Genomic DNA, 13,146 nt, shown 5'->3' with positions numbered 1-13,146 from the left:
ATTGTACCCAAGCTACTAATCTAAGAACCTAAAATTTGAGATCATAAACCTTGAACCTTGAAAGTTAAAAACCTAAAACCTAAATGTTCCATACTAGACCTTGACTCATAAAACCTTAAATTTTGAATAATAAAAGTTCACACATAAACCTAAACATTAAACCCTAACTTTAAACATTAAACTCAAGTTATTGGCCCAAGTAAACTCTAAACAATAATTTTTTTTATTGAACATTATATACAACTAACTAAATATAAATGCTAAATAAAAAGTAGTGAACATAGATCAATAATTAATATTTATTCTTAATGTATTGAAAGATAAACTAAGAAGGGGCTTACCTGTAAACCTTAACGTGCCTTTAAGTCTAAAATCTTAAATGCCAAGTTTTACTCTTGACCACTAAAAAATTAACATTAGAACTATTGCTATACGCAATTTTAGTTGAATGTGAATGCAATGATGCGCATTAAATCATAAATCCAAAATTCTAGATGTTCTTATTAGATTTTTAATTGAATATTTAGTTTTCTAATTTGAATATATTATTTTTTTCTTGAAAAATGAATAAAGTTACTATAAGAAGACAACCACTGGACTATCAATTGAGATAACATAGCCACAAGACAACAAAAACTATAAGATAGAGCTAAATATAGATATTACAAACACAACATAGCAGTTTAAATAGTAACAACATACAAACCATATAGAATGCTAGAATCTACATTCTTCTCTAGTGATTGATATGTTGTGCAAATTTGGGAACATGTTTATAAAGGTAGAAGGATTCAGTGATATGAGTTTCAAGTGAATTGGTGCTTTGTAGTGCAATATCTTTTGTGTTGAAGTGTCACAAATGGGTAAGTACACCAAGATAAGGGGGCACAAAGGAGTCTTAAGATGCCACTTTCTTCTTCTTCATTTTTTTTTCATTTTTTTCTGAAATCAACAAAGTCTAAACTTCAATGAGAAAATGAAGTTACACTAAAATCATGAAGATGAAACAAGAACAAGAGTTATAGTGCTCTAATTTTACTTTCTAAACTACTAATTTGTTTTGAAAACGGTGGAGATTAAGGGTTTCAAAAAGGTGGAGCACACAAAGTGGTCCTTTTTTTTAGAAAAAACATTACAGAACACTTGGTGTGCTCCCCCTAAAATGTTAACATTTCTTTGCAATTTTAAAAATTGCTCCAGTAAGAAATTAGGTAACTCCATGTAGTTTATACCAAAAAATTTCAACTATTTTTTTAATGAATATATACATTTTAACTAATTTTCGAAGTGGACAAATCTTGAAATATAAAAATTTGAGTATGCTCCCCTCTAAAATTTGTGAAAACTAACTGAAAATCAATTATTTTTCAAAAAATACAATATGTTGGTTATTGACAAAAAAATGACACACTAAGAAAAGAAATTCGAGATGAAAACCTTGACTTGATCAAAATGTGAAAAAACTATATGGTTGGGTAGCTAAGAGAGATCTCAATGTCATCATGGTGTTTGTTTGTGTTTGCATTAAAACATGTGCAAACTTAATAGATAACAACACAACCAAAAATGTGAGATTTTTTCTGTTTTTTGAAAAAAACACATTTTAGGCCCGAATTGGTTGTCCAAGCCTTTGAGTTAGATGCCCAAGGAAAATCCAAGTCAAAGGCTTGGTTTTTTCATAGGTAGACACCTTGACACTCTTCAAATTCAAAAAATGTATTTTTTTGAGTTTGGCAAGTGCTAAATCTATTGCATTAACAATTCTTTGTCTCTCTCTCTTCCTCTCTCTATAAATGCCTATGCAATATATACATAAAATATAACATTGAAGTATGTCTTTTTTATTTCTTATACTTAAAGTTATATGTTATGTATATATTGGTAGGTTGTTTGAGCATGGTTTCAGATCTGTAAGAGTTATAATGTAGATTCTATCTCTTAGAATATCATATAAATTTCAGACTTGGTCAATTTTTAGTAACCAACAAGTGCCCATCAAAATTCTCTCTCTCTCTCTCTCTCTCTCTCTCTCTCTCTCTCTCTCTCTCTCTCTCTCTCTCTCTCTCTCTCTCTCTCTCTCTCTCTCTCTCTCAACACGTATCTTCCCCCCCTCCCTCTATCTCACTTGATTTATCTATCTCTAGAAGGAAAGAGGGAGGGAGACAAGGATAGAGATTGGGGTAAGAAGGCAACATAAAGAAGGAGAGACCAAAACATGGGAGATGTAGAGAGGTGAAGGAGAGAGAGAGAAAGAGGGGTAAAGAGATAGGGAAAGAGATGCAAAGGGATGTAAAGAACTAGAGAGGGTAGAGATATAAAGATGAGATACCTAGAGCTTGGGGAGAGAGAGGCAAGAGACCTAGGGAGAAAGATAGAGGTGAGAGAGATAGAGGGGGCGAGAGGTGGGTAATGATACATGGAGGGAGAGGTAGAGAGGTAAGTATAGAGGGAAGGAGAGACCTAGGGATGGGGAGAGATAGAGGGTATGAGGTAGAGGTAGTGATTGATAGAATGGATAGAGAGGGGAGTGAAACAATAAGAGAGGCAGAGAGAACAAGAGAGATGAAAAGAGGAAGTGATAGAGATGGAGATAAGAAGGGAAGGTGAGGTACAAAGGGAGAGAAGGTGGGACAAACCTAGACAAATAGAGGTAGTGAGCGAGTGAAGGGGAGTTGTGTAAAGAGAGGAACCATATAGTAGAGAGTGATGGGTAGGAAAGAGAGGTAAAGAGGTATTGTTAGATCTTGGGGGAGAGAAGAGAGAGTGAGATAGAGATGTATAAATGTGACATATGAAGAGCGATAAAGAGATCTATAGGTCTATATTTTGGGGGAGATAAAGATAGTGACATAGAGAGAGTGAGAGAATGCTGATAGGAACATATTGACTATGAATGTTTGACTGTCTAAAATTTAATGCTGATAGGAGCATACTGATTACTAAAATTTGACTAAGTCTAAAATTTTAAATGATCTTATAAAAAATACAATCTACATTATAAATCCTAGATATATGAAACCACTCTAAAAAATCCTACTAATATAATGTAAAGTATAAGAAAGATGTTCATTGATAATATTATTTTTCTAGCACCAAATTTGGCGCTCGACAAATGAAAATGTACCTTCAAAAGTGAATTTCTATTTGGGTAATACCAAATAGGTTTGACATGACCAAATCTTAGGATTGGCATGCCAAACCTATTGGCACATGCCAACTACATGGAATTGACTACAATATGTGCATTTATAACTTTTATGCACGATTCAATCCTCAAATGATAAGATTTGCAAATGTAGAAAGATAGAAAGCTTCAAAACTAATTATAAACTCCCAAATATGATTCAAATACTAAAAATGAAGCCCCCCAAATGATAGAACTTCTCTGAGTGCCAATATGTCCACATAAAAAGCCATTATGAGATATTTGTAAAAAATGAATAAAATGTGCATAGGGATGAACCTAGAAAAAGTGCATGAATATATCAAAAGAGATCCTTAAATTAACTTTATAATTCTACAAGAATTATAAATTTAATTTAATAAATAGATAAAATCTTATGAGCTGAAAAGTCTAAATTAGATATATAACTTTAGATAGAAAAGAAATACACTAGCAACAAAATTAGATAATGAGACATACTGCTATAAATTTGTTAAACTAGCTTTCCAATTATATATCGTTTGTACAAAAATATAGTATTTGAACCAAAAGATATAAAATTTTGAAAAAATCTACCCAATTAGGGCTTCAAAGGAAAAAGGCGTGCCCCTTAGAAATTAGTGCCCAATCATTGAGTTGACCAAGGGTCTAGACTAGGGTTGTTGCCCATGGAGGTTGTACCATCAACTAGGGATGAGTAGTGGTACCATCAACTAGGGATGACTATTTTAGTAAGCATAAAAATGGCCATGTTAACAGCTCATCCTCATAAATACTGTCTACACATGATACTAAATATGATCTCAAATACGTGTTTGTATCACCTTTTTCATCATACATTTCAAATTGAGGCGTCACAAAAATTTTAGGTACTAAATAAGTCCAAATGTCAAAATATAGAGGTGTATTCCTGGTATTTCAAAATTTATTACTATCTTGCCCATTTTGTCTTATATCCACTTTTTTTCCTACTTGATTTATCTTGTGAAGTAGTGCATCTAGGGTGGTAGAAGAGAGAGTGATATATGAGGCTTAGTTACTAACATGGTGTGTATGCGTATGTTTTAAGAAGTATTTTGTTGAATGAGTTAGTAAATTAGGATAAAGGAATAACATATTCAAGGTTCCCAAGGGTATTAAGATATCAAATATGGAAATGACTTGGGTAAGTGGGGTAGTGGTAGGTACAATAGTGGTAGGAAGAATAGACATGAAGGTGTGGTACATCATTTTGTTGATGTAAATCCCAAGAGTGGTATGGATTATAGGTAAGCCATATTGGGGCTCGATAAAGTGGAGAAAATATAAGTACTAAATGAAAAGAAATAAGTGGTGGTGGAAGTGTTAACGGTAAAGGATGGACTTGCAATATTTGGAAGTGTGCATATAAGTAGATGCACTACTCAAAATAGATGAAGTAATTTTAGCACAACAACTTGTAAGATCTCTAATATATGTCTTGTTAATGAACATATTGTGAGTCATATTAGCTACTTTGTATAGAATTTTTATATTATCCAAACAAGTAAGTCCAAGTATAAAATCTTGTTTATCTAAAAGAGGGCCTTAGTTTATACTCTTTACTATTCTCATTATGTGCATTAGAAAATGTCCCATTGTCATTGGTTTGGATCTTGTTAGGGAATACATGATTAATCCTTCTTGGTGTAAGATTAATAAATTGAGTGACTAATGACATAAACAAAGGATGAACAATAAAGCTTCAAAGAGTGCTTTCAAATTGTAAAATTAGAAATGTTAGTGATATATCTTATTTGAAAGTGAAACCCTGATGTGTTGTTTGATGGGGGGTAAAAGAGATTACCCAATAAATCTCAAAAACCCTAATGTAAAAAGATAAAATAGTTTATCTCAGAAGTAATCAATTAAGAAAATATTACAAATCTTCATATTTAAAAATGAGATTTCAAAACAAATATTTATTGTAGCTCATGATAAAAATAAGACATTTGAAGAAAACTAGGTTGTGAAGGATTGACTAAGTTCACCGAAATGAAATAAGAGTGTTGTTAGGGTGAACCTTAGCTAATCAAATACAAATCATATAAAAAATTACAAATAAGATAAGATTAATTAATGATAATTGGTGGCTGATAACTTGACCAGTGTATTTTCCATGTTAAGAAATTTAGGATAGTATTTAGCTCTATGAACAAAGAGTATGTGCAAATCTAGAATGTCACAAAATTCTAAATGAGCTTTTGAGTCTAAAATTGGATGATATTGGTATTCACTTTGGATTCTATATAGGACTTGTACTATGTCAAAGGGCAAGTTCGATAGTTCAAGACAAGATAATGGCTATAGATTAGTTAGGTCTAAGTTGAGATTTGTTCTTACACATAGTGAAATGGTAATATTTTATTTACTTGGCGTGCCTCTATGTTCTTTGCCCTTTTTCAATATTTACAAGATTGATATTATTTAAGAATAACTAGAAAGGAATTTCATTGTATTGCAAGGAGGTAAGTTTTTTGAGGTCAATCCCTAGAAATGTGTACAAAGTTAGAAGACACGAATCAAAAATTCTAGGATGATGTATCCAAATTCATTACTCTTTTCAATGTACCAAATCTAAGTGTGTCACTATTGATTACTTATTTACTACTCTGGGATAAGAATATTTTAAATGGTGTTTGGATAAGTGGAATAAATGTATTGAATATCTTTGAATTCTAGCGCATGACACCAATTTTCACAAGATGTGTGTTTCGTTGGCTTGGGGTAGGAAGATGAATAGGGCAAATCAAGATTTTTTTTTTTTTAAATTAAACTGGAAAGAGATAATAAAAGTTTGTGTCTCTTTAGGGAGTTAACCCTATGACCATGAAAATATCTCAAGGTAGATGAACAATTAGATCTAGGTGGCTAATAAATGAAGTGCATAGGCGAATGACATAAATGTACATCTATGAAGAATGCATAGATGTGACACACACATGAGAATAAGGTAGGGGATAAGATTGTAAGAATATGTATACGTATGGAGAGGTAAAGTACGAAAAAGGTGAGTTAACATTACACAAGTTATATATATTTCTTATAATTCTTAAAAAGATTAATCTTTTATTTGTATATTTTTTTATAAAAAAAATTTTTGCATATCTGTTAATTTTCCAACTTTCCCCATTTTTCTATTTTCAAGACTTTTATTTTTATTTTTTATAGTTTTCTGTTTCCTTATAAAAATAAGTTCTCCACATTTGCTAGTTTTCCAATTTTCCCTATTTTCTATTTTCGACCCAAAGATATAGTTTTTTTAAAGGTAACCCACAATTTAGGAACGCATTTTTGAGATAACATAAAATCCTCTCTTGGGAGGCACCGTAACGAACTTATTCCCTCTGTAACTTACTAGAACTATCGAGAATAGTTCAGAGCAGTCTTAAATCTTCGCCTCAAATCCTCTCACCTCATGTATAAATTGAAACCAATCTTTCTCATGGATCATCATCAAGATAATCAGAAGCATTCTATTCATCTGCAACCTCTATATTTTTTGATTTCATTGCATCTTTAATTGCGAAAAGTATGGCTTTGACTCCATTTTTCAGAAGGGGCATGAGCGCATGGGATCCATGGGAGAACAGCCTGTTCGATCCATGGCTTCCAATTTCTCGCGTGTGGGATGCCATGGATTTCAGTGTGCCCACAGCGGCCTCTTCATTTTCAAGGGACGCCATGGCCGTGGCCAACACAAGGGTTGACTGGAAGGAAACCCCTGAAGCTCATATCTTCACCGTTGATTTGCCGGGTAAATTCTTAATCCCTTTTCCCCTCTTTCCAGGGTTTATTATTTCAATTACAGTGGTGTCTTAAAGATTTTAATTATTTTTTGGTGATTGCAGGACTAAGGAAAGAGGATCTGAAAATTGATTTAGTGGAGAAGAATACTCTGCGAATAAGCGGTGAGAGGCACAAAGAACAGGAGGAAAGGACGGATCAGTGGCATCATGTTGAGCGGTCGAGCGGGCGGTTTATGAGGCAATTCCGTCTGCCTGAAAATGTGAATGTGGATGACATTTCTGCAAAGCTGGAGAATGGGGTTTTGACTGTGAATGCTCCCAAAACACACCTTGATGCTGCTCATGGCGGCGACGTTAAAAGCATTGACATTGGCAGCGCTTAGAATATATGAGAATATAAGAATCGTACTATGTGAGAGTTTTATGTATCATATTTCGATAGTATTATAAGGGTGTCATGGCATCTCTGAAATATAAAGCGCTACTTGTACCCTTTCTTTGGATATTGAATATATAACTCGTTCAATTATGAGCATTGTCTATTTCTCTCTTTCAACTATTGTTTTAAGAAATCTGAATATGAATCCATGATCACGTTGAATTTTTTCTGTTCCCTAAAATACTAATTCTATGTCAATAGCACATATTTGATCTAAAATAAATATAATTAAATGACATAATGTACCTCTTAACGTATTCCAATGAAATGCCTTTTTCTTAAAATTTTTATAATTGAAAGATAATGATCTACATATTCTCTAAATTTAATATAATTTCACTAGCAATCACACCATCATATGCCTTCTAATTATCTTTAATTTTATAAATAGTTACATAAACCATTGCCTTTAATTAACATAAAAGTGAATGATTTAACATAATTTGTAAAATAAAATATAAAAAAGTCAAATGACCTGGCATTGGACTTTGATAAAAAGTTTCTTCTATAGTACCTTTGTGGACCAACCTTGATTATGTTGTTAGATATTTAAAACAAACTATTCCCAATCTACTGCTAAGGACATGAAAATATAATCAAATTTGAGTGATAAACTACGACATATATAATTCAAAATTTAAATTGTGTTAACAATTTTGAAGTTGAAATCCACTATTTAAAATCAAATAAATAATATGACCTTACTGAAAAAACAATGTTTACCTCATGAGACTCGAAGGCTCTCCCAATCTTGCTAACCTCAAATGAATGGAAGGACACATGGTGAACTTGAGCAGGAGGTGTAAAAGTAACATATAATAGTGGTGTAGGTCGTAATGGCTTAGGTGTTGGATTGGCTAGTGTAGGCTGAGGAGGAGGTGTCGAATCAACTAATGTATATAGTGGAGGGGTTGTAGGATGCACTAGAATTCTCTCCTCTCTCCCTATGTCATCCTGAGATGCTCTACCACAATGGCTCGTAGATCCACCTCCCTCTACATGTTGTCTCACCTGTGTTGGTACATCCTCGAGTGGGATCCCAAGAATCGAAGAAATAAGTGTAAATCGGTCAACAAAAATGCACTCATCCTCTACAAAGGATCAACCTCTGTCAACCATGCAACGTCAAGTGGAGATGTTATATCTACACGGACATAGGGATTAGTGCCACTATTGGATGTGTAGCTTGCGGAATGGTAGTATGTGATTGCAACAAATCTCTCCCAACATGATTAGATGTCATCTAGTTTACTTGAATGGCAATCTGTGTAATGTTGGAGTAGATATGTCACCTGACATCATCAGCTATTGCATCTACTGCCTACAATAACTGCAAACATATTGGTAGAACCAAAAGGTTTGGACCAACTAATGTTCGTTTATTAACGAGTGTTGGTGCATCATGTCATCTATATTTATCATTGAGCCTCCATCTCCCCCGCCCAACATTCATTGGTATAGATGTATAATTGACCTACAAGCCCATATGAAACTCTGGAAACAATTGTTTGCAGAAATAAAGTGGCAACTCATCCTTCTGTGGCCACATATGATGAGTTGCCAACCATCTAGGATATATGAATGGTGCCACAACTAGATCAGTGCATCTGGTAACTAAATATCCTCTAACCTTACGTTTCCGTAGACCTTGATAATGGGTGAACACCATAAGGACTTGTGTGAAAGATATATCCCTGCTCACGGTTTCCCATTTCATCATGCTAGTCACACTACGAGAAAGGGAGGCATAGAAATAATCGACAAACATATCATCATAAGGATTATATGTCTAAATAGTGTCAATCATACATAGTAACTCATCCCTAATAGTTTGTGCCCTTTCCTTATTTGGTTGGACAATGGCGAAATCTAATGTGGACTCAAGATGGTCTAATGCACGATGTAGGTCCTCAATGGTTTCGACAAAAAGCTAAGGCTCCCTAACATCACTATCACTAGAGGGCATTCAACAAGACTGTCTAGATGTCTGGTCAGTGCCCTCATGATGAACACTACCATTTGATGCATGATCGACCATATGGAAAATATCTGTATGTGTAGTTATAAAAGAAAGAATTTTAAAAATAAGTATTCAAAACTATTTTAAAATAATTCAAACTAATACTAAAAACTATTTAAAACAAATTCAAACATATTTGAAAATGATATAATTGTAATTTAAAGTACAATTCAAAGTAATTGAAACATTTAATACAAATTACTTTAAAGAAACATTAAAATTAAATACATGTACATACACATAGACATGCACATACATACACACACACACATACACCCACATACACATATTCACACAGACACATACACATGCATGCATGCATACATACACATACACACATATGTGCACATACATATGCATACACACATATGTACACACATACATGAGTCACATATGTGTCTGTGTGTATGTATGTATGTATGCATGCATGTGTATGTGTATGTGTATGTGTGTATGTGGATGTATGTGTGTGTATGTGTGTATGCGTGTTTATGTGTGCATGTGTGTATGTATGTATGTAGGTGTATGCACGTGTATGTATGCATGTGTGTGTATGTGTGTATGAGTGTATGTATGTCTGTATATATGCATGTCAGTGTATGTATGTATGTATATATGTGGGTATGTATGTGTATCAATATGTATGTACGTGTCTGTGTATACACACATAAACACACATACATACATATACACATACATATACATACATGTACACACACATACACCCACATACAAACATACACCCATACACACATACACATACACATGCATGCATACATACATACCCACACATACGTGCACATACACACACATATACACATACATACATATACTCACATACATATACACGTACATACATACACACACATACACATGCACACACATCTACATCTATGTATGCATGTGTATGTGTATTTGTATGTATGTGCATGTGAGTTTGGGTGTGGGTGTGGGTGTGGGTGTGGGTGTGAGTGTTGGTGTATGTGTCTATGTCTTTGTATGAATATGAGGATTTATTTTTTTATGTGGTGTATTGATTATAATTTTTTATAGTTTATATGTAAGGGTAATGAGAAAATGATTTTTTTTAAATTATTAATAGGTATATATGTATATTTTTCTAATAGTTTCATAGTGTCGATTTTCAAATTTTACTAGGTTTAATTTTTTTTTCTTCATTTTTCTAGTATTTTCATTCTAAAAATTTTCAAAAAATTATAACAATAAATATATTAATTTTTTAAATTACAAATACAAAACAAAAAAGAAAAAAAGATGAACCTACCTAGAAAAACGAGGGCTAGAAATAAGCTCCTTGTGAGTCCGGCCGAACTCCCAAAGTTCCCTAGGGTGCAAAAGAGGGTCGATCGACGAAAAATCGGTTTATAAAACCGATAATCCGACCGGACTTTTAACGCCACATAGGTGCCACGGGGCGCCACGCGGCCCAAGGGTAGTTCGGCCAGTTCGGTTGGCCGAACTACCCTCACTTGGCCTAAAGTGTGGCACAACTCCATGCTTTTGCCCATAGATACATGCACACATGAGAATAAGGTAGGGGCTAAGAGTGTAAGAAAATGTGTGTATATGGAAAGGTAAAGTACGAGGATGAGCTTAATTTTACACAAGTTATAAATTTCTTATAATACTTTAAAAAGACAATTTTTTTTTTTTAATAATTCTCTATTTATTCATAAACTAATTTTTAAAAAAAATTCAATTTTTCAATTTTTCCCATTTTTCTATTTTCTAATAATTAAAAAATACCATTTTTTATTTTTTTATAATTTTTTGTTTTCTTATAAAGATAAGTTCTGCAAATTTGTGTTTTCAATTTTCCTCATTTTATATAATTTTTTTTTAGGGTAAGGGAAGAGTACTAGTAGTGGACATAGCTAACTTCGCGCACATAGAACTTTCAAACCATATGTCGGATTTCAATTTTTTTTTTTGGTTGTATGCACGCTATGGAAATCGTTATGTGTTGAAAGGTCAAAAAGTGGTCATTTCAAAGTGATTACCCATACATGAACTCCTTTGCACCAAAAGTAGATAACTCAAAATTTGCAATAGTAGTGAACAAATGCCCCAATAGTAGATCACTTTTTTTGACATTTTTAATTATAATTAGCCCATTTGTGCACCACTACTGGCATGCAAAATTTTCCACTATTGGTACACATGATATTCTAGTACTGGGATTGGATTGACAAAAAGATGTGCACTATTGAAATTATGAGTTGACAAAAAAATGTCCACTATTGAAACTATGTCCACTACTGATACCACAATTTAGAAACACATTTTCGAGATAACATAAAATCTTCTTTTCGGAGGCACCGTAACGAACTTATTCCCTCTGTAACTTACTAGAACTATCGAGAACAGTTCAGAGCAGTCTCAAATCTTCGCCCCAAAATCTCCTCCTCTCGCCAACCCTCTCATCTAATGTATAAATTGAAACCAAATCTCTCTCATGGATCATCATCACGAAAATCAGCAACATTCTATTCATCTGCAAGCTCTGTAATTTTTGACTTATTTCCATCTTTAATTGCGAAAGTATGGCTCTGACTCCATTTTTCGGAAGGGGCATCAGCGCTTGGGATCCATGGGAGAACAGCCTTTTCGATCAATGGCTTCCAATTTCTCGCGTGTGGGATGCCATGGACTTCAGCGTTCCCACAGCGGCCTCTTCATTCTCAAGGGACGCCATGGCCGTGGCCAACACAAGGATCGACTGGAAGGAAACCCCCGAAGCTCATGTCTTCACTGCCGATTTGCCAGTTAATTATTAATCTCTTCGCCCCTCTTTCCAGGGTTTCTTATTTGCATTGCAGCGGTGTGTTTGAAAGATTTTAATATTTTTTGGGCGATTGCAGGACTGAGGAAGGAGGATTTGAAAATCGATTTGGTGGAGAAGAATACCCTGCGAATAAGTGGGGAAAGGCACAAAGAACAAGAGGAAAAGATGGATCAGTGGCACCGTGTTGAGCGGTCAAGCGGGCGGTTTATGAGGCAGTTCCATCTGCTTGAAAATATGAATGTGGACGACATTTCTGCAAAGCTGGAGAATGGGGTTTTGACTGTGAACGCTCCCAAAACACACCCTGATGCTGCTAATGGCGGCGACGTTAAAAGCATTGACATTGGCAGCGCTTAGAATATGAGAATCGGACTGTGTGAGAGTTTTATGTATTAGATCTGGGTATTATTATGAGTGTCATGGCATTTCTGGAATATTATAAATCACTGCGTCTTGTACCCTTTTCTTGGATATTAAATATATATCCGTTTTTGTTTCAGTGCCCAATTATGAGTAGTGTCTATTTCATATAATGTTTTCATAGACTTAGCGATGTGGAACATTCTTGTTAATGAAATTTTTGATAAAGATTAGTTGAGATTGCAGGGTCATAATATATACGGTAATTTCTTCTCAAAGCCATACATTATAAATTTCAGAATTCCTGATTTTCTTGTTGATTATTTCTGTTGTATAGTTTTGGAGTATTTCTGAAGACTGCTTTCATGGCAGCTCTTTTACCTTACTGAGTTTTTCTCTGAAAATATGATGTAATTACTGCTTTAATTTCTCTATCCAATTAAATCATCAAAAATAAATAAATAAATTTAAAATTAACGGGTAATTACTTTTGTGGAGGTTGATTAAAAGTCTTCCAAGATATCGATGATGCGAAGTTAGTCTATAATAGGTATTTATTTTTATTTTATTTATTTTTTTAATGGTTAACTA

At 33.8% G+C, this 13,146-nt stretch overlaps 2 protein-coding genes across 2 annotated transcripts; both read left to right on the top strand.

Moving 5' to 3' along the window:
• The first annotated feature begins 6,715 nt into the window (after positions 1-6,715).
• On the top strand, positions 6,716-7,313 carry LOC131876058 (18.1 kDa class I heat shock protein-like). Its single transcript, XM_059220835.1, has 2 exons — positions 6,716-6,938; positions 7,033-7,313. The coding sequence occupies exons 1-2, from the start codon at positions 6,716-6,718 to the stop codon at positions 7,311-7,313; spliced, it is 504 nt and encodes a 167-aa protein (XP_059076818.1).
• Positions 7,314-11,734: 4,421 nt separating this feature from the next.
• On the top strand, positions 11,735-12,619 carry LOC131040735 (18.1 kDa class I heat shock protein-like). Its single transcript, XM_059220253.1, has 3 exons — positions 11,735-12,175; position 12,209; positions 12,272-12,619. Exons 1-3 carry the CDS (start codon positions 11,954-11,956, stop codon positions 12,550-12,552), a joined length of 504 nt encoding a protein of 167 aa, XP_059076236.1. The 5' UTR covers positions 11,735-11,953; the 3' UTR covers positions 12,553-12,619.
• Positions 12,620-13,146: the final 527 nt, after the last annotated feature.

This window comes from Cryptomeria japonica, chromosome 5, assembly GCF_030272615.1.
Source record: "Cryptomeria japonica chromosome 5, Sugi_1.0, whole genome shotgun sequence".
In the NCBI taxonomy this organism is placed as follows: Eukaryota; Viridiplantae; Streptophyta; class Pinopsida; order Cupressales; family Cupressaceae; genus Cryptomeria; species Cryptomeria japonica.
The sequence above is the reverse complement of the archived record's forward strand: the minus strand, read 5'-3'. Positions and strand labels throughout refer to the sequence as shown.

Bases quoted from the DNA above. Each gene is read 5' to 3' on its own strand.
- LOC131876058 (XM_059220835.1), top strand. From the start codon at position 6,716: ATGGCTTTGACTCCATTTTTCAGAAGGGGCATGAGCGCATGGGATCCA. The intron at 6,939-7,032 runs GTAAATTCTTAA...TGGTGATTGCAG, and splicing joins CTTCACCGTTGATTTGCCGG to GACTAAGGAAAGAGGATCTG.
- LOC131040735 (XM_059220253.1), top strand. From the start codon at position 11,954: ATGGCTCTGACTCCATTTTTCGGAAGGGGCATCAGCGCTTGGGATCCA.